Below are 27600 nucleotides of genomic sequence, written 5' to 3' on the forward strand. Positions count from 1 at the left end.
TAAGCTTCCGTGATTCTGTGGTTCTGTCTCTTGGGAAACTTTTTGTGCAGCATTTCAGACATTGACTGCTTTTAGGGTACAATAGAAAAGGAAAAGGTAGAATTTTTTTAGGCACACTACTTGTGGTTAAACGCCAGACTGCAACTGAGCACCGTGCAGCTGCTCACTCCATCACTCCTCCTCCCAGTGGGATGGGGAAAAGAATTGCATGAAAAAATAAAACTGGTGGGTTGAGATAAGAACAGTTTGCCAAGTAAATTGAAATAAAATATAATTAAAAACAATAAATATAATATATATAGTAATAATCATTTTAATGAAAAGGAATCTAAGAGAGAGAGACAGAAATAAAACCCAAGAAAGACTGGTGTTGCAGCAGTGACCTGCCCCTCCCCACCAGTTGCCTCCAGTTTATATACTGGGCATGACAGTCTATGGTATGGAATAGCCCTGTGGCTAGTTCACGTCAGCTGTCTTGACTATGCTCCCTTCCAGTTTCTTGTGCTCTTGGCAGAGTATGGGAAGCTGAAAAGCCCTTCACTTAGGATAAGCACTACCTAGCAACAACTGAAACATCAGTGTGTTATCAATGTTATTCTCACATTAAACCCAAAACACAGCTCTGCACCACCTACCAGGAAGAAAAATAACTATATCCCAGCTGAAACTAGGACACTACTGAGTCAAAGGACTGGATAGGTCTGTTGTTGGAGTAGATTAATCTGCTGCTTCCTGAAGACAGTTTACTTTCAGAGGCATTAGACTGTATACCCTGAGGTAAGCCTGGATCTTCTGCCCCAGTGACATGGAACACCAGAGGCAGGGACATTAAGCATAGGTCATTTCAGACTCAGTGTCTAGCACTTCAAATTTCTCCCAAAGGAAAGCAAAAGCATCAGGTCAGTTCCCTGATTAATTGTGTTGCTGTACACGCCATGCCCTAGTCCCATGTCCTTCTTTCTTTAGGGCTTTTTGGAGGAGTCTTCTTCTGGGTTTTATCTGGGCTTTTGGAATGAGTACAAAGGAGTGAAGGAGTGTTCAAGAGGTGTATGCAAAGTGAAGTTGTAAAAAAAAGGTGAAAGTGGCACTGATACCTTGGCCTTTTCTGTGCCCTTGCTCAGCAGGGCCTCTGGCCCATTTATGAACAGGTCCCAGCCTTCCCTTTTCCTGCTTATGTACTTACAGAGGCCTTTCTTCTTGGCTTTTGCATCCCACATCAGATGCAGGTGTGCTTTGAATTTCCTAGCCCCATCCCTGCAGTGTTGGTTCTTTTTCTGGATTGCCTGTCCCTGCTTCCACATCTTGAATGCTTCCTTTTTGTGTCTGAGCTTCATTGGGAGCACCTTGTCCATGTGCATATGCATTTCTTGAAATAGTGTAGAGGTTATCTTTGGAGTTTGAATTATTTCAGCTTCTAGGTTCTGCTTCATTTTCTCCTCAAAGCATTTGCAGGGGGACAGTGTGGTTGAAGCTTGCAGATACTTATTTGAAGGTGGAGGTCTTACAGAAAGTGCTGGCTAACAATATTGATAATTATTGTGTGTTTGCCTGGAGGCTGAGGAATTAATGGCTTTTTATAAATAAAAAGGAACAGTCCCTTACAGGAACCATTTCAAATCACCGCGTGTACGCAGGTGTTTCTGCACAGAGAAAGTCACAGCAGCGCCCTAAGTTAGCCAGGATGCTCCCTTTGCCTTGGGTGAGCAGAATTAGGGGTGAGGGGCGTTGCCCACCCGCCGTTTCTCCCAGCCCGCCTTTGGCTTCTCTCCTCCTGCAGGCAGGGGGAGCCCTCGGACAGCGGGAGCGGCAGCGAGGCGAGGGGAGCAGGTCTCGGGGAGCAGCGTTACGGCACTGACTGTGGCTTTTCCACCTGATAGAGCTCAGGAAAAACGCCCCGAAACTCATTCTAGATGTTCTGATTCCTGGGCTTCTGGGCACTTTGAGAAGCTGCTCACCCATTCTCACTTAGTTCTGCATCCCCTAACGCAGGCAGCAGCTACAATTAGTGGTTTCTCCTGATGTAATTACATTCAATTCCTGAAATAATGATAACTTCTTTAGTGCCATTTACTGGACATATATATGTGCTGTTACATTTTCCTGCATAAAAGCCAGATCTTCTTAATTTCTGCTCAGAGGACTGTCGTGGTTTTAACCCCAGCCAGCAACTGAGCACCACGCAGCTGCTCGCTCATTCCTCCCTTGCCCAGTAGAGAGAAGAAGGTAAAACTGGCAGGCTGAGATAAGAACAGTTTGCTAGCTAAAATTAAATAAAATGTAATAACAGCAACAATAAAAAAAATTAAAGGAATGTAACAAAAATAGAGAGGGGAAAAAAACAACCAACCAAACAAAAGGACAGAAAAAGCCCACCAAAAACCAAGTGCTGCCCAATGTCAGTTGCTCACCACCTGCTGACCGATGCCCCAGCAATGATCTACCCATCCCCATCAGCTCCACCCAGTTAATATACTGGGCATGAGAGTCTATGGTATGGAATAGCCCCGTGTCTGGTTCAGGTCGGCTGTCCTGGCTGTGCTCCCTCCCAGCTTCTTGTGCATCCCACTTGCTGTCAGGGCACGGTGAGATGCAAGAAAGGCCTTGAGTCTGTGCAAGCACTGCTGAGCAATAACCAATACATCCCTGTGTTATCAATGCTGGTTTTAACACAGTTCCAAAACATAGCCCTGTTTAGAAGAAAATTAACCACTGTCTGCTACTAGGAAGAAAATTAACTCTATCCCAGCCTAAACCAGGACGAGTCAGAGAGACCAACCTGCAGAGAGATCTTAACAGTAAACTCAGCAAAGTGTGGTCTTTCTGTAGTTACTGTGCTAATTGTCAATGACTGGCGTTCTGTTCTTTGTTGTTTTCAGACCTGCACAGCTCACCACTGTGGGGAAACGCTGCTGCTTGTGGATTCAGGACTTGTGTATGGACCTGCATAACCTGGAGCGGGCTCGGGATGACCTGCGCTTTCGGGGTGTCAAAGGCACCACTGGCACTCAAGCCAGCTTCTTGCAGCTCTTTGAGGGAGACCATAGTAAAGTAAGTCAGCCTAGAGGGATAGACTTGCAGTCTTTGCAATTCTTCCCCCTGGAATGCTGTTCTGTTTGGGGGAACGTGGAGATGCTGGCATCACAGATTCACTGGGGCCCACTGATAAAGCCCCGTGTGAAAGTGAGTGGAATCTGGGGAAGGGGTGCTTCCCAGCAAGTGTAACATTTGTTGATGGTAAACTAAGAAAAGCAATGGATCCTTTTTGCTGTTACTGACCTTCCTGAGTTGTTGCCTTCTGAGCTGCTTCTGAGTTTGGTTTTTTTCTTCACCCCGAGGTTGAAGAGCTGGACAGATTAGTGACCGCAAAGGCAGGATTTAAGCGGTACGTAGCAAGCATGCTTCGTCACCTGAATTTGGTGTTACCAAAGCATGACTCTGGGTTGGGCCAGATTTCGCCCCCAGCTGCCAAAGTGACATCTGTTCTCTAGTTGATTTGTCTCCCTTTTCCATCTTCTGGTCCCAGTTGCAGCTCCTTGCAGGAAATTTCGGCGCCCACTGACTCTCTGTCAAAGTTCATAGCTGTCCATTTTCCCCTCTGCTTTTCTCTCTGTCATCTGTGTGCTGCTCAAAATCGACAGCCCGAACCCAAAGCTGCTCTTGTTGGAGTGACAACCCTCCCCTTTGAGAATCAAGTCCTTGCTCAGTCTTGCAATGCAGTTGTGTTTGCAACACTCAACTTCTGTGCTTATTTTTAGAGCTTATATGGTCACAGGGCAGACCTATAGTCGCAAAGTGGATATTGAAGTCCTGTCTGTGCTGGCGAGTCTGGGGGCATCTATACACAAGGTGGGCACTCTATTTGTCTGCATTGGAAAGAGGGGGGGAAACAAGACCTGAAGAGAAAGTGCTCATGGTGCAGAATGCTCTTCTCAAGACGTATTAGTCAGAGTTCCTCGTTCATCTGTTCTCTTTGTGATCATGTAAATTCACCACTGGGTGTATGCCTGGTAAACAAACCTCAAAGATCTTAAGACTGGTGGCAAATAAAGCAAGTTTACTGAGCAGATTCTACAATGGGTTAACAAATCCCACTCCAGATATTAGTCTAATCTATACCAAATCGATCCAGTTAACGTCTTTCCTAGTGACTCCTTAAATTTCACCATTTGCTGATAGTTAATTGCTTCTCTGATAATGGTGTTATTCCCTCTGTCCTTGTGGGTTCTTTTCAGTGTTTTTTTTTTTTTTTAATGTGCTTTCCCTTCTCTAGGGCTAAAGTGATCTGTGGTGTTTTCTTCTGGTTTAGTTTTGTAGGCTGGCTGACTCAGTGAGCACCTATGATCTGTGTTTGTGAATTGCTGGGGGGTTTTGTTACGCATCTTCACTGTTCCCTCCTGGTATCTCTTCCACTCTGTGCAAACATTTGCCATTTTTCTAATAGAGTGGACACTTTCTTTCCTTATACTCTCTTGACTGGGATTTTTGGGCCAGAAAGAATTATTGCAGTGTCAATTTTTTTGTCAAATTTTTCACCATGTCCCAGTTTACAGGTGCAAACGTTTCACCAAGAACACTAACAGGAGTATATATTGGTCTGTTTGGTCCGGTCTGTTAACTTCTTGGGCTTTTTTGTCCTAGATTTGTACTGACATTCGTCTGTTGGCCAACCTGAAGGAGATAGAAGAGCCCTTTGAGAAAGACCAGATTGGTAAGGGATGGGAGACATTCTTGGACCAGTGTATGTGACTCTTCATTTATGTTGGTGTAGCCTTTTAAGCACAATTAGAAATGTCACTAACAGAAGTTGCTTTAAATTAACTGAAGTTTGACATTGTTAGTATTTTGGGTCCTTTTCAAAGGGGGAAAAAAATAAGCACTTTGCTCAAAGGTTTCTGGATGTGAGGTCATATTTGTATTTCTGCACTTCACAGAGTAAGACTGGGGTCTGAGGGGTACTTAGTGTTTTCCATTCCTCATGAAGCTAACTGGAGCTGTAGGTTTTCAGCTCGACTCAGCATTTTGGTCTTTATAAACAGACAAATTTGGAACAAGGAAACTAGTCTGGAGCCTTGCCAGAAGAATACCAGTGATGTGATTCTGACTTTGGTAGAAGAGGAGAAGGGAACTCAAGAGTTTTGACTGTTGTCTGGGAGGAAGTTGAGGCAGGCACCCTAAATAGTTGCATGGGATTGAATAGGCAAATTAAGCCTTAGTTGTGTTGGTTACTTGAATCATTCTACATTCTGTGCTGCTTTTTTGCTATCCATTCAACAGAGCAGTGTAAGTAGCTGACTTTGAAGGACAATCTTAATTGAGCAGATGGGGACTTGAACACTGCTAAGTCGCCCGTAGAGATGGTGCTAGTGACTGCGTTAAAAACTAAGCCCATTTGTTCTTTTTACGTGGTAGTACTACTTCTGTTCTGCAGAACTGCAAAACACCTCACTTTTTTTCTCCTCACATTTGGACATTTCCAATTTGAGGAGGAAGTGTGGCAGTGTCAGCATCTTTATTCTGTTTTCTCCATAGGATATCATCACACTTTGAGGCTGTAGTCAAAAACACGATTCCTGACACATCTTTTTTTTGTTACCTGGGGGAGGACTTTCATCCTTTCACCCTAAATGCACTCCTCCTATGTCCTGTTTCTATTTCTCTTTCTCCTGGCACAGGTTCAAGTGCTATGCCTTACAAGAGGAACCCGATGCGTTCAGAGCGCTGCTGCAGCCTGGCTCGACACCTGATGACCCTGGTGCTGGATCCCCTGCAAACAGCCTCCGTGCAGTGGTTTGAGCGGACACTGGATGACAGTGCCAACAGGTCTGTTTAGATGTTTAGAAGGTATTGTGCAGGAAGGGGTCTTTTCATGTATCTAGAAATTACTATTTTTAAACTAAACCACAAGTTTCAACCACCTTAGATGAAAAGCACTCTGGGTAGAATCTAAAGACTACAATCTGGTTTTCCCCTCTAAGATGAGATGAAAACTGTTAGGCTTTCTTGACGTGGAGGTCTTCTGCAAAGCAAACCAGCAGAGAGAGGGAGGGACGCAGAAGCCATGGTAATACATTTCTCTCATAGTCTTCCTGTTTCAACAGTGTTCTGTAGCAGTTCTTAAGATTTCTCAAATTTTCCTCCCTGTTTTGAATTGTCTTTTTGACCCTGCCTCTCTTTACTTCTTAGGGAATAATGCAGCATTTCATCTGTAGTCGCTTAATCCTCCAAACTATCTGTACTTGTACTATCTGTACAAGTGTTGTTCTTTACAAGAAGTGGTTCATGTCCTAAAGAAAGAGCACAAAAGTTGTTTTTTTAAGTAATGTTTCATGAAAACCTGTGCAAGTCTTTTAGGTACTGCTCAGCAAACTTTGCTTTGTTTTCTGATCCCTCATTATGACTATTTTGGAGATGAACAAACGTTACCTGTAATTTTCTCAAGTGAATTATAACCATTAAATTCAATGCTTCCATCTTCCAGATAGTACTAAATTTGCATAAAGCTCATATTTACCTTTGAAATGTTTCCAAGTAGTCTTGTGTTGCTGAGTTTGATCTTCTAGAATCTTAGAAATCTTTAGATAAGAATGTTATTCGAAAAATATTTGACTCTGCAAACATAATGCCTGCATAAAATGTCAGGAAAGCCTAGAAGATCTTTTCCCAGAAGGACTTTACTCCACAGATGCTAGTCTTCTGAAGAAAAATGTTGCACAGGCAGCAGAAAAGAATGTAAAGTGAAGAAATTTAATATTGATTGATTGATGTGGTGTGTTTATTTCCCAATAGGTACCAAGTGTTGGGAGAGGTGCTGGAATGTTTAAAGTTCTATTCTCATCCCATCTAATAGAAAGGATCATTTCTCCACCTCATAATTCAATTTAAAACTCTGTGCCTTGGATTTTTCTTGTTAAAGCTACAGTGTTTAGAAAGGAGAGCAAGCCAGAGAAAATACAATCGACCTACAAAACAGCAAAGTCCTTTTGAAAGCAGCGTGATAGAATTGGGGGCGTTAAGATACATAGCCCAAGGTTCAATGTCTAGTATACTTGAAAAGACCACAGGCACTGCCGGCACAGATGGATGATGCTGTGCTTCCTGCACTGTGATGCAGAGCCTTTTGCCTGAGTCCCCACTGCTCCTCTCCTTTCCCTCCTTTCCTTTTTGTCATTTTTTTTTGCCAGGAGCCTCCTTTGTGACCAGGAACTGGTCTCTTGGAGGAAGCCCCCAGCAAATGCATGGATGGCTTCTAATGTTCCCCACTAAGCACAGCCAGGCCCAGCGTGGTTTGTTCCTGGAGAGGAGGATCAGTAGGCAGGGCGACACAGGGGAAGATGGAAGTCTCATGTATTTGCTAACTCTGTAAATTGCTGCCCCCTTTCCTAGTTGTGTAATCATTGAGTTATCTTGGAGCTTTCTTTGTGTGCGCATTTACCCTTTCTCTTCCTCTCTCCCTTTCTCTACTGACAAGACAACCCTGAAACCCTCCCATCTTCCCAGTTCAAAAGCAACTGCTTTACGATGCTCTTTAGCTCTCCTGGTTGTGACCTTTAAGCAACAACAACCACCTATAGCGAGAACAGTTCCAGCTTTAAGGCAGTAATGCCATTTACTGCATTACCTACAGAAACTGAAGAGCTGTGTCTGAGGTAGACTGGAGCCATGGCCTTCGTTGCTAACTGGGGCCCTGGGCATGTGTGTTCCACAGGCGTGTGTGTCTGGCTGAGGCTTTCCTCACAGCTGACATCATTCTGAGTACACTGCAGAATATCTCCGAGGGACTGGTGGTATATCCAAAGGTAAAGCAGGAGATAATGTGTGCAGTGCTGCATCCTTGATAATGCTGCAGCTATGCCAAAGTGCATAAAAACCCTCCCAATCAAAGGATTACATTTTTATCTGTTAGTTCAGTCGAGTTCTGAATTTTGCTCTCTGTTCTCACTATATTCTCACTGCAGGACTTGTCAGAGCCAGAAGGTAGTAAATTACAAACGTCTCAAAAGGGATATTTCTCCCTGAACTACACAATGGAGCTGTAGAGCTTACCACTAAAAGATACTGTCAAAGCAGATCTGATTCAGTCCTGCAACTTACCTACAGGTTAAAAAGAAATTCACTGTACATCTTTTCCACAGTAATGTCCCTTACAAGGTACAGATTCCAAATAGCTTCAGTACCTGGATTTCCATAGCCTAGGATCAAAAAGAGAAATTATCTTACGCATCATTGTCCGGTCCTGGAGATTCAAAGGGAGAGGAAACCTTCACTGGGAGTCCCAGTTGTCTACAGAATTGCTGTAATGCTCTTTCCTTTCTTTCTGTTTGTTTTGTTTTGTTTAGGTGATTGAGAGGAGGATCCGGCAGGAGCTGCCATTCATGGCCACAGAGAATATAATCATGGCAATGGTGAAAGCAGGGGGCAATCGTCAGGTACAAACGCAGTCAAAAACACCTTTCTTCACTGTCTGGCATTTCACTTCTGAGGAACAAAAGTACCTGGGCTCTTGCCCTGACCATCTCACCTTTCTTTGTTCTCCGCCTACTCCCACGGAGTTACTAATATTACACCAATGCTGCAGAGCCAGACTCGGCTCTCTGAGGAGAGAGCAGTTGTGGAGATGTGTATTTGCTGTTAGGAGCACTTGAGCTAATCTGTCTGTCTGTGCTGGAGAAGAGGGGAGCCTATTTTTATTTTAGATACTAGTAGGCGTCTTCCTTTTGTAAATGTTTGAAGGAGCTTGGGAACACAGGCCAGGCTTCTTTAAATGGAACACGTTGGCAGTTGGCTACCTTATAAATTAAAAGAATGAATCAGTGCTGTTAACGAAAAAGCAAGTAAGAGCATTCTGAACCATTCATGCATGTGTCACTCTTCCCTAATTCAGCACAGTGCTTTCTACTATTAACTTTATTGATGGTCCCTCATTCAGTTTTCTGCATTCAAGCAAATTGAAATGTTTTCCTTAGTAAACAAATCCAGACACAATTAGATTTTATTTCCATACCATTTAATAATTCAGTTAAAAATGGCAATTATATTTACATCTTCACATAACAGCTCATTTTCACTTACTTTTAGGTAGTAATTTTTCCTTCAATGATTATTTCCACGTCAGGGACAGAAGTTAAACTTGCAAGACGGTGATAGCGAAAGGTTTGCTGGAAGCTTTGAGTAGGATGTGTGGTTCTAGTTCTCTGAAACACTTCTGGCAACTCACCCATGACATTAGTTATGAAAAGTGGTTTTCCCATGTGTCCCTGATGTTTGTCACTGAGTCAGTCAGTAAGCTTCATAATTTATTAAGGGTCGCATTGTGTCAGTAAGTTTCATAATCTTTTCAGATGCTTCTCTTTTGTAAGTATCCCATACTTCAGATCAAAGAGTGAATTTCATTTGTGTTTGTTGTTGGCCTGCCTTGTTTCTGGTGCTGTTTGATTACAAATCAATAGAGTTTAGTACACATGGAAAATCTGTTCTTATTCACATTAGCGTGCTCTGTTATCAACACTTACAAATACCTAAAGAGCGGGTGCCAAGAGGATGGGACGAGTCTTTTTTTCTGTTGCACCCAGTGACAGGACAAGAGACTAATGGGCACAAGCTGGAACACAAAAAATTCCACTTGAACAGGAGGAAAAACTATTTGGTGTTCAGGTGAGGGAGCCTGGCACAGGCTGCCCAGGGAGGGTGTGGAGTCTCCTGCCCTGGGAGGTTTCCAAACCCGCCTGGACACATTCCTGTGTGACCTGATCGAGAGGAACCTGCTTTAGCAGGGGGCCGGGCTGGATGAGCTCTGGAGGTCCCTTCCAACCCCTGCCATTCTGTGATTCATGTGCAGGGAGCTCTGAAACAACACATTTTCTATGCTTTCCCACCGCATAGCATAGCAACTCACTTCCTTTCCCCACCACTGAAAGCTCCCTCCCCTGAACATCCTTATCTGCTCACCTGAGGCAGGTCAGTGCTGGAGCAAGATGGCTTTTGGATGGGGGAAACAAGAAACAAGATATTATTTTCCTCCTAACTGAAGATGGAACAAGGATAACGCTTGTTAGGAGAAGATTCTTACATGGCTGCAAATGCCACCACATGACTGTATTTTAGGGCCAGCATGGCTGCACCTGGTTTTGCAGGTGATCCCTTGTTTTTACAGATTGATTCCACAGGATGTCAAGGGATTAGGAAGTGTTTAAGAAAAACTGCTATAAAGGTTTTGCAAGCCTTAGTGTCACGTGAGTAGGAGAGAGTGGCTTAAGGCCCTTCAGGTTTCTTTCCTCCAGTCTGTCCTTACCTAAGCTGTGGTTTACATAGCCTCGCTGGACATTAAGTTGCCAAACCCATAGAGGTTTTTACATTGTTACGCTCCTGAACTGTTCCATACAGGGGATGACTAGTGGTGAATAAGGAATTACTTTATTACAGTTCATAGAATGTTTTGGGGAAAAAAGTCATGCAAGTAGGGAACAGAACAACCAAAAGAACCATCCTGCAGAGGCTCCTAAGAGCAGCCGGAGGAAGCACAAAGGACTACAGTGTCGTAAGTTTGTTGTACAATTGAACAGGGAACATATGTGTCATTCTAGACTGTTGTAGCCTTAAAGGACAGATGTGGAAGGATGAAGAAAGTCTTGTTTTAATCTAGTGGGATGTGAGACGCTGCAGTCCAAGCTATGCCTCACTTGTGTGCTGTCCAGTGCAGTACGCTTTGGTGTTTCTCCTCCCCGCGTGAGTTAGCGGCATGAACGTGTGCTGTCAGTAGCAGTGGAGTGATTTTTCTTATCCCCTCCTCTTCCCCCTGCCACTACAGGACTGCCACGAGAGGATTCGTGTTCTCTCCCAGCAAGCAGCTGCTGTTGTGAAACAGGAAGGGGGTGACAATGACTTCATTGCCCGTGTCCGTGCTGATCCTTACTTCAGCCCTATCCACAAACAACTTGAAAGCCTGTTGGATCCCTCCTCCTTCACCGGACGTGCTCCGCAGCAGGTAAAGTAGCGGGAAGAGACTCTGGGTGTTCCATTGCAAGGCGTGGTTTAATCCTGCACCCTCTTGTCTGCCAGAGAAACGTACATGTTATATACCTCTGCCCATACTACTAAGGCAGACACATTTCTCTGTTTTGCTTCCCATGGCTTCCTGGTCTTTCCCTGCGGGCTTCACGTTTTTGACCCCGGGCATATAGGAGACTGCGAAGTGTCTCGGTGAGGCAGAGACCCCAGCGACACAAGCAGGACTGAATGGAGAGAAGGGAGTCCTTTCTCTGGCTATTTTTCTCTTTCCCATCTTTCTTGAACAGGTGGCAAAGTTCCTGAAGGAGGAGGTTCGACCAGCACTGATTCCATACCAAAGCAAGATGGGTGGGAAAATCGAGCTGGCCCTTTAGGCATGTTCTGCAAAGGTGTGTGGGCACAGGAAGACAATAAAAGCCATATTGAACCAGGTCTGTTTGCCGTGTCACGTTATTTTGGTTCTCTACAGTACATTTAAGCCCCAGAGCTTACTACAGCCACCTTGATTCCAGATGGGCTTTTCATTCTTTGTCTGCTGTTTAATCAAGCCTCCATCTATTGCGTGCCGAGTTACTGAGAAACGCTCGATTATGACAAGGTAATTTTATCTCAGAACCCTTTGTTGGCCCCTTTAGAGCACTGCCAGCTGTTTGAAGAGCAATGCCAGGTGCTGCCTGACATTCATATATGACTTGTTGAAGAGCAGGGCTAAGGGGAACTGAGCCCACTTCCATTTGCATCTTACCCATCTGCTCTTAACACTTTCTCCACTCGTCTCAAAAGAGAAGGTTGTCTGTGATTTGGGCAGCCATCGGGCCAAAATAAATCAGGCATAATGAAAGAGAGGGGCCATGGAACTTCTTAGTTCATCAAACTGGTGCTCCTTCAGTACACCCTTGCTGGTTTAATACTGTACCTGTGGCTCTCTAGCTTCTGAAAATCATATTTATAGGTGTGGGTGAGGAACCAGCCATTGTGATGTACTTTTCCAGGTCCTTTGGATGCTTCATACTAAATGGCAGGTGCACTTTACTGCAAGCAAGTTTCATCTGATAACAAAAAAGATCTTTGGAATTCATTGGATGCCAGAGAAATTCTAGAGCTTTGGTCTTATTTCTGACCCTGAATATTCTGTTTGTAATGTCAGTACTGGACCCAATTATTCTCCCTTTGACTTAAGCTGGAATGATTCCCTCATCTTCTAGTGTTGTTACATTACAGCCCTTTTCTTTCACTTGAAGGCAACGCAAAGCCCCCTCTTACCTCTGTGATTTAATTATATGATCAGAATTACTTGGTTCTTTTTTTCAAGTGTGGTTGCCAGGGAAGATGGAGAAAAGCAGAACAGTTTGAGAGAAGCTACCTGCTTTCCTTGAGGCCATCACTGTTTAAAGAGGACATCCAAAAACAGTGTGTTTTAGTGAGGCTTGTCTGTATTAAGCAGTCAGAGATGTGGGAAGCTTCAGGGGCCACGATCTCCCCTCATCTGGGTTGCTCTGGCTTTACCTTGCCTCTAAACTACAAAATGTCACAGACATTTGTGAGTTTTATGGTGTTTCAAATAGTTTGCCTGCTCCTGCTGCTAATACATTTAATTACCCATCTGTTTGAAAAGGATAGCTCTTTGAGCACTGGGACTTTCCAAACTATCAAACGGACAGATAAGAGAGGATTTGGAAATCCTCTATTTTTTATTTGTTTCTCTTTCCTCCTCTGTGAAATTAAAAACAAACAATCAAAACCAACACAGATTTTCTTTTCTGTGCAGAGAAAATAATCAGCTAGGGTGTCTTTTTTCATCACCTGGAAAGAAATCTTTGTGCTAGGTAGAGGCTGCCCGCTGTGAGCTGTTGGGACTTGTTTTTGTGGAAAGTTTGAAAAGAGTAACAATGACACGGGGGAAAATGTCACCCTCCTAGAAAACTGTGTCATGATACACATCTTTTCGGAGGCTTCTGCTCCTCTTTGGGAAAGCGTGGTTTGGGACCTCTCTTTTTTTTTCCCGTGGAGTTGGCACAGGCACCAGGCAGAGATGTGGCATCACAGAATGGCTTAGGCTGGAAAAGACCTTTAAGGTCATTGAAGTTCTCTCTGGTTGTTGGAGTGGGTCACCAAGAAGTGCTTCACGCAGCAGCTCTTTGCTGAGTTGCAAGGCCCCCTCACTCCTCCAGTTCATTCTGGTACATATCCCTGCAGCTCCTGGCTGCGACAGATGCCACTGGTAAGGCAGCAGCGGTTCTGCGCCCTGCCTAGAGGGGAAATTCATCTAGACCCGAACGATGGGAAAGAACCGAGCGGCTTCTCCTGCCGGGCCCGCAGCGGGTAAGCGCCGCCTTCTCCAGCGCCGGCTCCTGCCGCTGCGGTTGCAGTTCTCGCGGCTTCGTGGCCAGCGGCCGGAGCAGCCGCCGCTGCCGCCCGTGTGCCGGCCGCGGCCTACCCGCCCCATGGCGCCCCGCGCCGCCGCCCGGATGCCGCGCATGCGCCCCGCGCCGCCCGCCCGAGCGGCGTGTGGGGCCGCCGGGTCGCGGTCGGGCGCCCGCCCTGTGCCGACGGCGCGCTGAGCGGAGCGGAGCGGGGCACGGCAGGTGAGCGGGGCTGCCGCGGCCGGGACGAGGATGGCGGGTAGTGCCGGGTGTGTGGGAGCGGGGGAGGTCCCGCCCGCGGGCGAGAGGGCTCTGCGGGCCGCCCCTCGCCCTCCAGGGCTGCCAGCCCCGCTCCTGCCCTCCCAGGAATGGTCGCGCCGCCTGTCGTGCCCCTCAGACGAGGGGAGAGTAAAGCCGCCGGGGTAGCCCTTGCTGCCGAGGCTGTGTGTGGGGCGGGAGGGGCGGCTGCATCCCCGATTCCCGGCCCCTTCCCAGGCAGGGACAGGGGAGGAGGGGGGATCCCCCACACACCCCCCGGGCAGGCTCCCGCTCAGCTGCCGCGCTGACGCAGGGTCTGGGCTCCCGCGAGTGACTCATGTTGTGCACAGCCTCTTCGTCAGGCTCGGCCGGGTTGTCTGGGGCACGTTCTCGCTGTGGTACGCTGCTCCCCGGGGTATGCCGCTCTCCTAACCTGCCTTTTCTCCCTTCCGTGGCTCTGACTCTCAGGTGGGCTCGTCCGTCCAGCTCTGCCATCCTCGTTTGCCCCTCCACACCAGCGTCTTTTCGGAGGTGCCCCAGAGAGACAGTCGAGTCTCCTTGCTGGCAGGGGGAAAGGAACAGTCACGGAACAGAGATGGGAATATGGCAGTATCCTCTAGGCAGTGGGCAAAACTAGACGCTCTGCAGGCTCTGTGACTGTCAGCTTTAACAAATGTTAGGGGGAAGTCGGGAGACAGATGTAATTCCATGTACCCAGTGATGTAAATTCAAGGGAGTGAGGAAGTGCCGTGGCACAGATTTAAATCTCTCCGTGAGCAGTGGCTGTGGGCTCTGGGACAGCTGCTGTCTCTTCACAGAGCTGGTAAGGGTCAGACAGGAAATTTTTCTTCCCCGTGTCTGATTTTCTTCCTTCCTACTTTCTTTTTGAGGGACATCTGAATTTTAGGCAGGCACTTTTCTTTCCAGGCAAGTAGATTTCAGTGTTGATGCATGATTGTTTGATGTGATGTCATAGCTTCCGCCTTCAGAATGTCACAGCCTTAGTCTGTACGGCTTACTGTGGTGTCTGGGGAGGGAGAGAGGTGGGAATACAGTAGTAAAAGTGCCTTGAGGAAATGGAGGATCCTTTACTGCTAATAGATCAGAGAGAGAAGCAGTCTTGCTGGAATTAAGAGCAGTAGGTGTTGAGCAGTGAGAAGCTGGACCTTCAAATCACTTAAGCAGGAGCAGGGCACTGCTCTGCTTCTGCTGAGATGCTGATCAGAATAGAAGTTGCCCGCTGGATAATTTGAGTTCTATAGTGTCTTTTTCAGCTGCTACAGAGGCTGGAATGGCCTGGTGTGGTGGAAAGAAACAGTCCCTAGAATGAAGATCTGTTTCATTATGTGTTTCCAGATCTGCATGCTCAGTGTGTGTGTGTGTGTGTGTGTGTCTTTCCCTATGCAGAAAGTAGGATTGGCTTCCTACCCTGGAGAACTTAGCTGAAAGGGAAGGAAAGGCGTAATTAAAGGGATCAGGGTGGGGACTGGCTGCGTCATAGTAATCTAAAGTTATGTTAATTCTGTATTTAACAGATTAAAATGGTACATGCTACTTTTCTTAATTGCTGTTTAGGATAATGTTTTGGTAATCTCAGGACCATGTCATTCGTGGTGACTCTTCCTCCAAAAAAGGACAAAGGGGATCCATGAGGGGCCACAGAGAGGAGGGATGTGTTCCTGGAGGAACTGCACTGGCCAGGGGATGATAGAGTTAACATCAGCCAGGGAAGTGAAGGAAGCACTGCACAGCTCCTCCGGGCTGAAATGATCCTCCAGTTGTGAATTCTCTGCTAACATCTCTTAGTTTTTTTTCTCTTTGCTGTGTTTTTAACCTGTTGCTCGCTTTCCTGCAAGATGGTAGCGTTTGCAAGTATCAGTGTTCTAAAGGAACTCGACAATCTTAAAAACAAAGGCAATAATCAAAATATTTAGCTTTTACATAGTGATGTCTCTTAACCTGAAGTGGCGTGATAACAGCAGAGATTGTTGCTGGAGGGATCTGTATGAAATGAGCTGCCAGGCTCAGTCTCATTCTCGGTGGATTGATTTGTGTGACACCTAATGTTTAGGTGTGTGGTGTCCTACAGCTCCTCTAGCTAAATGAGTGATGACCCTGGTTGGAGATCTGTATCGTCCTGGGTCCCATCCTAGCTCAAAGGGATGAGATACAGACATTCTGTAACTGTCAAGTGGAATGAGGTAGCAAAACAACTTCACTGTGCGTGGTGTGCGCAGTGTCCCAAATGTCCCTCAAGAGATGGAGAAGTGTTGGCACTTCAGGTTTGTATCCTCAGCAAAGCAAAGACACTTTTAAAGTTGTTTCTATGCCACCTTTTTTCATGTGGTCAAGGCTTTAGATACATGAAGCTTACACAGGGTAAGTATCTTGTCACCTGCGTTACTGTTGACACCAGGTAGGGAAGAGAAGGATGTTGTCCTGCCACTTTTGTTTTGTCTCTGGGGAAGTCTCAGGGCTCTTTTTAAACCAGAGTGCAACAAATTATATTCCTAGCAGAGCTGTTTTGTTTCTGGTTTAAGACAAAAATAACCCAAATGCCCCTAGAAGAAAACACTTGTTTTAAGAGATTGAAGAGAAGAAGATAGCACATTGGTTTTAGTATGGCTACAAGAACTGTTGTCACTGCCCAGTCAGTGCAGTATTTCTTGGCTTGGAAGTACCTGATGATTCAGAGATGAGAGTAAATGTCCATAACATGACAACCTCTTTGTTCTGGAGCAGTAATCTTCCCGATTCCCAGAAACAGGAAATGTCAGGGCTTTTCTTACAAAGGTAATGATTGCTGTATATTCTCCGTTGTTTCCTCTGAGTTATCTGTGCCTGTCAATTCGTGCAGTAACAAGTTCTAAGTAGTCTACCTTGACATGCTGGGTAAGAGCTTGGCAAACAATCCTGAGAGGTGTTTTTTATGTTACTAGCCTCTTCAGAAAGTCGAGTTGTGGAAAGACAGCCTTGAAGGAGAAAATTCTCAAGTGGTCTGGGATATAATTCCCTTAAAAAGCCAAAATGAAGTGACATCTGCTTAAGAGCCCTGCTTAGTGAATCTAATGGGTTTTTGCTAATATTAGAGCAAATAGTAATACAACAGAGGCATGGGAGGGTGACCTGAAGCTGGCCTTTCTTGCACCTTACCAAGAGGATGGCAATCCCAGACAGCTAAAGCTTTGCCACGAAGTCAGAGTCCACAATGAGGAAGAGCCCTTCTTCAGGCAGCTCTTCCTTGAGAATCAAACTCCCACCTAGAGAGTGGCTGCAGGGCTGGCTCTGGGGGTGATGGAGAGTGCCTTGAATGGCACTGCTTGTAACTGCTCAGGGTAGGAGTATCATATAAAAGGTGTCATAATATCTATCTGTAAATAATAATCTGTCAGCAATGTCTTTCAGCCTTTTTTGATTGGTATAAACCCCCTCCCCATCTCTAACAGAAATATTTTCTTTCAAACTTCTGTATAGCAAATGAAAGCGGACAGTTGCCATTACCTTCCACAGATCAGACATCTCGTAACTGGTGTGCAGATGAACTTGCAGAAGTTCACAGATCAGAAGGTAAAAACCACTCCTGGAGAGTTTTGAGGAAAATGAGTTTCTGCAGGGGTGCCCCGATCCTGCACTGTGCTTGTGTGGGTGAAAGAGTCCCTAGTACTGTGCAGAAAATTACTCTAGTGGAAGAGGCATTTGAGGCTGCCTTAGAACATGTATATTTGCATAGCAGTGTTTAGCAGGCACCAAGTGTCTGCTGTGTAAGGAGAGACACCCTCTGCTTTGCAGGGCTGAAACGTGGTAGCATGTGTTAGCAACACAGGGGATCAGCAGAGCCGTAAGTAAGCTTGGCTCTCGTTCGTTGGGTTTTTTTCATGAGCCTTTGTTATCTCCAGATTCAGGAGCTTCAGGCTTCTCATGCATGAAGGATCATCTGTCTGTTTTGGACCCAGATAAATAAAAGCCAGTTCTGCTCTGAAGAGAAGATAAGATGTTGATGTGTGGAGTGGCTGTGTCCTACGTAGGTAGGTGTTGTGCAGGGGTGTTTTTTTAGAGGCAAGCTTGACACATTGAACTACGATCAGGAAGTCTGTCTGTGGTCTGTCTGATGTGTAAGCGGAAGGAAACAGGAATCTGCTTTCTCACATCCTTATTTTCAACACAGAGGTGAAATGGATACGCAACTGGACTTGTTCTGTGCCTTTTGTATAAACTGGAAGTGGCTCAGCTCCTCCAGCAGCAGCAGGGCTCTCTGTCAGTACAGCCAGTGGGCTTGCTGGACGCTGATGAGTGCAGGGAGCACATCTACCATATGAGTACCTTTGAGTTAGATTTGTGCACACAGTTACATTTCTAGGGGTCTACAAGGTGCTTTGTGGCAGGAGACATAGAGTTTCACTTTACTGTTTGTTGTCTCTGTTACGTGTTGCTCTAGTGGTGCCCCTGGGAGGAGGCACTTTTGCTCTGCCATGCTCCTGCAGTCAGTGTGTGATCCCAGTTGGTGACTGGGCAGCACCAGAGTCTCGAGTGATGCCTCTGCAGTCGGTGATGTACACCGTCAGCAGGTTGCCATCCTTCCTGCCTGCCCACATAGCTCCATGAGGTCCTCACCTTTGCTGCTTTATGGATCTCCTGTACCACTTTCTAGGCCTGTCCTGGGCTTTTCCCTCTGGTGCATGTTCTCTGCTGTTAGAAAGTGGGCAGAGAGTAGTTAAAGTCCCCCCAGCTTTTCATTCTAAGTCACTTAGTAGAAAGCAGGTGCGAAGGCTTCTGCTTCGGCTCCTCCCTCCTGTGTTTGCCATGTGTTGCTCAACACCCAAAGGAACGTGAGGCTGGTTGTGGTTTGTCAGCCTTAATCAGATAGTTCCTTGGATGACCCAGGTTCACCAACACCATGTTGATTCCTTAACCAGAAATTAGTGTGCGTTGGTGTCTTGTGTGGGATTCTGCATCACAAAAACGCAAGGTGTAAGGGCATGAGGGGCAGAAATTATCTGCATTTTGTCCGCCCCTTGGTCAGGTGTGTGGCTGTGCTTTGTTCACTTACCTGCTTGTTTGTGAAGCTGGAGTTTTCCTCTGACTGTATACGTGCAAAGCAAATATTGACTTGTGGGACTGATGGCATTTGCAGCTCCGGGATATGCCTTTGCCTGACCTGAGGGAGAAACCCATGGGGGAAGGGAAGGTGAAGGGCTTCCTGCTGAGAACATTTCATGCACGTTTCATTGGGCAAATCAGGATTTTAGTTAGGAAAAGAAAAAGCTTTCCAGATACATGAGGAGAGAGATTAACTGCCCAAATCAGTGCAGGGCCTGCATTTTGTCCGAAATCCGAGAGAGGAAGCCTTGGTCTGTGTTACGTTCGATACAATCTATGTGGGATTTTAAAAGCTGAGCTGGAAGAGGCTTCTAGAACTTCACCTAAGTGTGTGGTCTCTGGATGAGTACTGTGTTTCTACTGTCACTTTCCTCTCCCAAAACACTTTTTTGTTTAACAAAGGAGGGGTACAGAGGGCAGTGGGAACCAGCTGCCAGTCCAGAGGTGGCAGTGGGATTTACCGCGTGCAACGTGGCTTCATGTTCAAATTAAGCATAATGGACAGCAGAGGTTTTCCCCATGCTAGCTTGCTGTCAGAGGAAGTATGGTATACGCTGTTCTCATGACAGTGGATGAAAGTCATTCTAGAAAGGATTGTTGTGCTTGTTCTGGTCCTTCAGCTGATGTTTGCTGATGGCTCCCTCATCATTACTGGTGATCATGTTTTCAGCATACAGAAGCACTGCTTTGTAAAACATTCATCATCACCCTCACAGTCTGTCTCCTAGAGGTATGTTGCTTTTTGTTGCATACTTTTGGGTTTTTTTAATCAGCAAGGAAAGAACATTTCTGTCCCAAAATAAAGATCCTTCTGAAAGGCTTTAGACAAGGTCATTTTACGCCTAGCTCATCCAGGCACTACCGCAGCAGGCTTAAGTGGGGATCACGTGGCAAAAGAGGCCAAGCAAGTAAAACACGGGCAGCGGGAGATTGTTATCTGGGGTTTGCATGAAGCCAGGTAATTGAAATCTCTTATGTCCCAGCTGCGTGGAATGGGAAGCGTGTCCAGAGTAGGCTTGATATTGCCAAGTGGAAGTTAATTTGCAGGTCTCTTTTGCAAACACCAGTTTCTAAAGGACACCTACACTGGAAAAAGAAACTAATTGAATATGATCCTGCACAGTCTGTGTTTGCAACTCTGACAAAGCTGTTGCAGCTGGAGTGCTTCAAGTAGCTGTACCCGATGCTGCCTGCGTGCTTCCCTTTGCAGCCTTCTTTTTCAGGTTCATGCACTGTCACTCTAGCTGTCTACCAACAGGCTGGAACCAACAGCGGTGTGGTTTGGTTTAGAGTCCAAACTCAAAAAGTAAAGCTGCCCAAAACAGGTAGTGTTTGCTTTTGAACCAAAGATACGTTTCTTTCAAAGTGTGAAGGCTACATCCTGTGTGACCAGAATCACTTCATATAGGAAACTTAAATTGCCTTCAGATGTGAGAGATGCTGCTTAATGCACAGGTGAAAACTGGGTTTAATTTTAGAGTTCTGAGGGTTTGGGAGTTGCTGTTAACGTTGGTTGGATCTGATGTGTTTTTTCCTTTGTACTTTTTAACTGTTGCTCATTTTCAGAAGTGTGTACTGTGTAAATAGCACAGCGAAGGTGACTGCAGCAATTCCATGCATACAGTTTCACATGAGCCTCTTTTGTTCTGTGCTGTCTTGGGGCTAGGATTGTTGGGAGTTCACAGAGTCATAGAATCTTGAGGGTTGGAAGGGACCTCAAAAGATCATCTAGTCCAATCCCCCAGAGCAGGACCACCTAGAGTAGGTCACACAGGAACTCATCTAGGTGGGTTTTGAATGGCCCCAGAGAAGGAGACTCCACAACCCATCTGGGCAGCCCCTTCCAGTGCTCTGTCACCCTCACAGTGAGAAGTTTTTCCTTATGTTTCTTTGGAACCTCTTATGTTCCACCTTGTGCCCTTTGTCCTATCACTGGACATCACTGAGAAGTGGATTACCTCACTACTTGATCATCCAGCCCACACTGTCTCAGTTTTGCTGCGAGGATGCCGTGGGAGATGGTGTCAGATGTTTTACTGAAATCGAGATAAACCACATCCACTGCACTGCCACCATCCATCCACCTGGTTATGTCTTCATAAAAGGCTATCAGGTTGGTCAAACATGACTTCCCCTTGGTAAAACCATGTTGACTGCTCCTGATGACCCTCTTGTCCTTTGAATGCCTGGAGACAGCACCCAGGATAAATCATTCATCACCTTTCCAGGGATGGAGGTGAGGCTGAATGATCTGCAGTTACCCGGCTCCTCCTTTTTGCCCTTTTTGAAGACTGGAGTGACATTTGCTTTCCTCCAGTCCTCAGGCACCTCTCCTGTTCTCCACGACTTACTGAAGATGATGGAGAGTGGTTTAGCAATGACTCCTGCCAGCTCCCTCAGCACCCGCAGGTGCATCCCATTGGGGCCCATGGATTTATGTACATCCACACTGCTCAACCGATCTTTAACCCAGCCCTCATCAGCCAAACACAACTCCTCCTTTAACCTGACTTCCTCTGGAGTCTGAGGCTCCTGAGGACAGTCTCCAGCAGTACAGACAGAGGCAAAGAAGGCATTCAGTAACTCTGCCTTCTCTATATCCTCTGTCACCAGGGCAGCCACCTCATTCAACAGTGGGCCTTAGTTGCCTCTAGTGTTAGTTTTATCTGCATTGTATTTGAAGAAGCCCTTCTTCTTGTCCTTGATCTCCCTTGCAAGGCACACCTCCAACGAGGCTTTAGCTTTCCTAGTTGCCTCCCTACATCCTCTCACAACAGTCTTATATTCATCCCAAGCGGTCATCCCTTCCTTCCACGATCTATAGACTCTTGTCTTCCACTTGAGTTTGCCCAGCAGTCCCCTGTTTAACCATGCAGGTCTCCTGGCTCCCTTGCTTGATTTCACACCCACTGGGATGCTCAGATCCTGAGCCTGGAAAAAGTGAATACAGACCAGCTATCTTGAGCCCCTTTACCTTCTAGTACCCTGTTCCATGGGATGTCCCCTAGCAATTGCTTGAAAAGGCCAAAGTTGGCCCTGCTAAAGTCCAGGGTTGTGATCCTGCTTGGTATCCTGTTCCAACCACATAAGATCCTGAACTCCACCATCTCATGGTCGCTGCAGCTAAGGCTGCCCTCAACCTTCACCACTTCAACCAGACCCTTCTTGTTCATGGGTACAAGGTCCAGTAGTGCTCCTCTCCTAGTTGACACAGCCACCAGTTGCATCGATGCACGGAAGGAACCTCCTGGACTGGAAGTGACTAGCTGTGTGGGTGTTCCAGTGGCTGTCTGGGTAGTTATGATCCCCCATGAGAACCAGGGCCTGTGATGTTGAGGCTGCTCCCAGCTGCCTGTAAAAGGCCTCATCAACCTCCCCGTCCTGATCAGATGGTCTATGATAGGCACCCACAACAGTGTCACCCATGCTAGCCTGCCCCTTAATTCTGACCCACAAACTCTCAACTTGCCCCTCATCCTAACCTGGACAGAATTCAGTACATTCCAACTGCTCTCTCACATAAAGAGCAACTCCACCACCTCACCCTGTTGGCCTGTCATTCCTAAAAAGGACATAGCCAACCATGACCACATGGCAACTGCAGAGTTGCTTTAGCTTTATGTCCCTCAGTCAAAGGAAACTTCCTGTGTCGATCCCATACGTCAGTTATCATCCTGGAGTTGTTTAGCCTGGAGAAGTGGAGGCTAAGGGGAGACATGATCCCTCTCTACAGCTACCTGAAAGGACATTGTGGTGAGGTGGGGGTCAGTCTTCTCCCAAGTAAGGAGTGATAGGACAAGGGGGAATGGGCTCAAGTTGCACCATGAGGGTGTTATGTTTGAGATTAGGAAGAACTTTATCACTGAGAGGGTTGTCAGAAACTGGCCCAGGCTGCCCAGGGAGGATGTGGAGTCCCCATCCCTAGAGGTACTTAAAAGCCACGTAGCTGAGGTGCTGAGAGACGTGGTTTATTGTTGGACTTGGCAGTGTGAGGGCAGTGGTTGGACTTGATCTTGAAGGTCTTTTCCAAACAAAATGATTCTATAATCCTCCTCCTGGCTTGCACTGGGTGGTGCCTGGCTGTGTCAAGGAACTTTCCCACCAGTTCCTGTGATGCTTTACTGGAGGCAGAGAGGGAGTGGGGAGAAAGCAGGGTGATGGAGACCTATGGGGCTGGCCTCAGCACTTTCTCTTGGACCAAGTCACCTGGCTGCATGAACAGTCCCAGCACATCACCTCCTTGTGCGACAGCAGGAGCCTTCTCCTGGCGTGATCCACACTCCTTGCCTCTGTCCTTCTGAACGCTCCAGTGCCAGCAGCAAGGTGAGCTGCTGCTGCTCACTCAAATGGGTGCTTGCAGGAAGGTTTCTATAGGAACCAGGGGCAGGAAAAACCTGCCCACCAAGTTCAGTGCTGTAATGGCAGGGAGGGGAGGGGAGTGATCTCCAGCAAGACAGAGGCCAGCTTTGGTGATGTGGACAAGGGAAGGTGTTCCTCTATGCTGCACCTGTCCTGGGAAAAGGAGGGACTTTTTTAGCCTCAGCACTCTTCTGCCCTGCTTCCTAGGCACTGAGGGTGCTGGAGCACTGGCACAGGCTGCCCAGAGGGGTTGTGGAGTCTCCTTCCTTGGAGGTCTTCAGGACCTGCCTGGACACATTCCTATGCGACCTGATCTAGGTGACCCTGCTTCTGCAAGGGGGTTGGACTAGATGATCTCTGAAGGTTCCTTCCAACCCCTACCATTCTGTGATTCTATGATATCTTCTCATCTCCATGCCCAACACACTGGCCCCGCTCCTTCATACCAGGTTGGTTGGGCAGTGACTGTGCATGAGATTAAGGTGAATCATGCCCAAGGCAACTGGATTCAGAGCATAATTAGCGAGAAGCACGGCAGACAGAGCACCTGGCTAAAGCAGTGACTGCATTTCTAATAAAAGTCATTTTAAACAGAGTTAACTGGGCTGAGAGAAGGCAGGGAAGGAGGACATATTGCAGGCTGGAGAACAGAGCAGTTGGAATAGTAGGGCAACAATAAGCCTGGGGAAAAAAAGGCATCAAAATACATTCACAGTGACATTTCAAGGGGAATAAGTATCGCCAGCAGATTTACCAGCTTGGTGTGGATGCCCTGTGCTTTCCCACGTAAAAAAGGAGCTTGCAGGTGCTCATTGTGTAATTCTTGTTACACCTTCAGCCACTGAGGGAAAAGTTAATGCTGAGAGAAGTAGGGCTAGACTGATGGGAAGGATAGAAAGACATTTACAGAACTTGTGGGTAAGTGACTGGCCACCATATAGACAACATTACTTCTCAGAAACAAAAGCTGAACTCCTTGGGTTTTGATGGTTTTCCTTTTTGCCCTGAGAGGTGGTGTCAGAAGATCAGTCTGTTCATCCATGCTGGCTTTTCTCATGCAGAGAACTGTTTAAGTTTGAGAAGAAGCAGCCTTATCACTTCTGCTCTCAGACACAGATATTTTGTAATGCTTTTGCAGTGTTTCATAGCTGCTTATCTTGGAGTAGTGTAACAAGCCACTTCTAGGCTGTGAGTGCTTGCTGGAAAGCTTACTGAGATGCAAAGGCAGGAGTGGCAATATAACCTTGTACTGCTGAGCACTATAAACAGCTCGGGACCTGATGGATGAATCCCTGGGGTTCCTTCTTTTAGTGGTTTGCAGTCATAAGTAGTTTTACTGGAAAGGGGAAACTGGAAAACCCATTGTGCAAATACTAGTTTCTCCCAGGTTCTTTCCCAAATAAATGTAAGTGACTGATATATCCCAGCACTGGCTTTATCTGCTTGGGTGGAGGTGGCTCTTGCTATCTCCCACACAGTGTTGTAAGGTCAAAAATATCTATCTCTGATGACTGAACTATTCTATTGTCGTCCTGGAAAACCTCTATAAGAATCTACTGTGAATTGGGATCAGGGAAGTAAGGGGGGGAGCTATGTGGGCTATTTCATCATCTGAGCTCCATCACCAGGTTTAGTTTAGAGGAACCTGGCTCCTGGCTCATTGCAGAGGTGCTTGGTTGCACATTATCCATCACTCAATCCATCACAGAAACTCCTTGTCAGAAGCTTTCCCTGCTCTCTTCAGGAAGCTGTATTCCACAGCCTAATTAGCACACTTTGCTCTTGTGCTGCTGCTACCCCTAAAATCTCATTCAGGCTTATGGCATCTAATTAATACCCCCTTATACCCTTTTCTCTGCTTCAGTCCCTCCTCCATGGGCAGTGTATTCAGAGGGTGGTGACGTATGGTGTGTGTTTCCAGTGCTCATCATTACAGGACTCTCAGTACGTGATGGAAAAGGCGACAGAAGTTGACTTGGGTTTTGACATTTTTTTGATTAGCAATGCTGTTACTGTCACAAGGGATTTGGTAAATGACAGTGTGCTCTTTCTAGCTAATGGGCAGGTGTAAAACCAAGAGGAAACATAAGAAAAAACTATTTCACTGTGAAGGTGATGGAGCAGTAGAACAGGCTGCCCAGGGAGGGTGTGGAGGCTCCTTCCTTGGAGGTCTTCAAGACCCGCCTGGACACGCTCCTATGCCACCTGATCTAGGTGAACCTGCTTCTGTAGGGAGTGTTGGACTGGATGATCTCTGAAGGTCCCTTCCAACCCCTACCATTCTGTGATTCTATGAAATTCCACTCTCTGGTATTTATTTTTCCTATTGGGAACTTAAAATACGAAGGGATGTAGATTTCCTACAGGTCAGTTGTGCGTGAGGGGTCTGTCCGTCCTCTACCGTGTTCTCAGATGCCAACTGGATTCTCCTGTTGTAATTTTTTTTAATGAATTTTTGGTTTCTTTCTTTTTTAATAACAGGGTAGTGACCTCTCACCTCTGACAACAGCATTTCTGGACCTGCTGGCAGCCTCTGCTACTCAGCCTTACCTAGCGCGATGTCAGGTGAGCAGACAAAAACGGGCACAGTACATCCTTGTTATTTCTTCAGCTGCAACTTAGTGATATAAAGGTACTGAGAGCCATTCTTCACGTTAACATTCTGTCTGGTCAAATTGTGGAAGAAAAGACCGCCCTACTCTTTGTGACCCAGCTGTCTTTTCACTCAGAGTGAGCTCAGTTCCTTCTCTTACCCTGTTCTGAAGCCTGCAGAAGCTGCTTCCACAGGGGAAGAAGGAGGTTGAAATGTAGTCTGCCTTCCCCATTTTTCACACAGTTTGCTCGAATCTGTTCTTCTCCCAAGACTTGCCCCAAAGTAAGTACCTTGCTTATGATCAGAGAGATTTTTATTGTAAAATGGTAGTTCTGGGGCAGGCAGAAGGATGAAGAGTTACTGGAATTTGACTGTGGGCTACTGAGATAGAAGCTTTGCTGAAACTAGGTCTCTTCTAGCACATCACTCTTACAGTGCCCCACTCTCCCACCCCACATTTTGTGTACACCTTCCTTCCCAGTCCAGCTGGTTATTTCAGGGCATATAAGCCTGAGGGAGACTATACTTCAAAGCCAAGTAGACCTTTGTGTTGCTGGTGTGCACAGCAGAAAGCCTGGGACATCGTCATCTACTTCAAGTGCAGAACTTGACATCTGCTGTTATTACAAAGGGAACTGTGTAGTGGCACACTGCCTGAGACTGTGAAGGTGCTTACCTTGAACACAGAAGGCCATGGGTGATGTGCATACTTGAGTTGTTGCAGCCCTTTATTCACAGTCTGGCAGCCTTACGGGGAGAGGGAGAAGTGTCCCAGATTTTCTGCAGCAAAGGGAGCATCTTGCTGAGGGCTCTGATTTCCCGTTTTGGTGTCTGGGTGACAGAGTTTTGGGGAACTCTGGAGTGGTGCTGGTGCTCAGGTCGATGTCTCTGTAGGAGGCATTTACTTCTCCATAAGAATTCTTTTTTTGGTAATGGTTCCTCTGACTTGGCATTGACTGCACATCTCTTCCAAGTAGAAGAAAGATCACATGATGCCATGGAACTATTTCTCTTCCCTAAAAATCCCTTAGAGGGAACTGCATTTGGCCTTTCGGCTTCCTTTGCACAGTAACAGGGCAAAACCACCTGAAATGACTCGCTTCCTTGGAGAAGCTGGACCTGTCTCAACACCTAGAGTAGCAATAGTGACAAACTACTGAGTGAGTCCTTCCTTTGCTGGAACAGTCTGTGTTAAGTGTCTGTCTTCCAAAGGAGTGCTTCCAGGTTTTCAGTGCTGTATGTTGATCTCTTTCTCTTCAGGCCATCACACTCCCTGTGCTGGGGGTCCCTTCTCAGCACTCACTCCCAGCATTTGGCCTCAGGAGATCCTGGCAAAATACACACAGGTACGGTGTGGGGCAGGGAGGTGATGTTCTCGGGCTCTGCACAAAAGGGGAGGGACTCTGGGGATTTCTGGTGGTCTCTCAAAGCTGCAAGGAAAACCACTTTTCCTCTGGTGGTTTGGTTGTGGACCCTTGTTTGCTGCTTAAACCTCATGGGTTTTGTGGCTGCATCCTAGCTCTTGCAAGAGGATCTTGCAGAGCGCAAAGAAACTTGTGTGAAGTATTGCACTGCTCTTTTGCAACTGTTGCTTCACTTCAAAAATGTTGACACCCTCAGGGAGTCTCTGTCACCATCAGGCTACTCTGGATGGCTTGTGCATGGCAGGAAGTGCTAGCCTCAAGACTTGTCACCAGTGGGCAGAGCAGGAAGGAAGGGAGCAGCCGTGGAATTTCGTCACTTAGCCACAGTATTTGCTGAAGGTAGCTGAGCCCAGTGAAGCAGATTAAAGCTCAGTGTGGGGCTATGCTAGAAGCACGCTTCTTGACTGCTGCCTGGATGCAATGCTCTCAAGAGACCCCACAGGAGGAGCAGATGGGCCCTTGCAGGAAAGGAGAGAGGCATCTGTAGGTTTTCGCTCCTTAA

General features: G+C 46.6%; 2 protein-coding genes across 4 annotated transcripts in view; both read left to right on the forward strand.

Annotated features, from left to right (window-relative positions):
* Positions 1-11436, forward strand: part of ADSL (adenylosuccinate lyase) — a 33157-nt gene extending 21721 nt beyond the window's left edge. For both annotated transcript variants that reach the window (XM_062012961.1, XM_062012953.1), the window contains exons 5-13: positions 2877-3048; positions 3336-3382; positions 3756-3846; positions 4639-4708; positions 5673-5820; positions 7706-7796; positions 8337-8426; positions 10805-10981; positions 11292-11436. In XM_062012961.1, coding sequence (XP_061868945.1) covers positions 2877-3048; positions 3336-3382; positions 3756-3846; positions 4639-4708; positions 5673-5820; positions 7706-7796; positions 8337-8426; positions 10805-10981; positions 11292-11378 — 973 coding nt within the window. In that variant the 3' untranslated portion in view covers positions 11379-11436. The remainder of the gene's footprint in view (positions 1-2876; positions 3049-3335; positions 3383-3755; positions 3847-4638; positions 4709-5672; positions 5821-7705; positions 7797-8336; positions 8427-10804; positions 10982-11291) is intronic.
* A 2063-nt stretch (positions 11437-13499) lies between these two features.
* Positions 13500-27600, forward strand: part of SGSM3 (small G protein signaling modulator 3) — a 35122-nt gene continuing 21021 nt past the window's right edge. Inside the window, exons 1-4 of one of the 2 annotated variants that reach the window (XM_062012981.1) lie at positions 17132-17192; positions 17522-17650; positions 25563-25646; positions 26935-27020. In XM_062012981.1, the coding sequence (XP_061868965.1) occupies positions 25640-25646; positions 26935-27020 (93 nt within the window). In that variant the 5' untranslated portion in view covers positions 17132-17192; positions 17522-17650; positions 25563-25639. Of the gene's footprint in view, positions 13590-17131; positions 17193-17521; positions 17651-25562; positions 25647-26934; positions 27021-27600 lie in introns of those variants that run through there. The other variant, XM_062012972.1, reaches the window with a different exon arrangement.

Source organism: Colius striatus, chromosome 1, assembly GCF_028858725.1.
Source record: "Colius striatus isolate bColStr4 chromosome 1, bColStr4.1.hap1, whole genome shotgun sequence".
Lineage (NCBI taxonomy): Eukaryota > Metazoa > Chordata > Aves > Coliiformes > Coliidae > Colius > Colius striatus.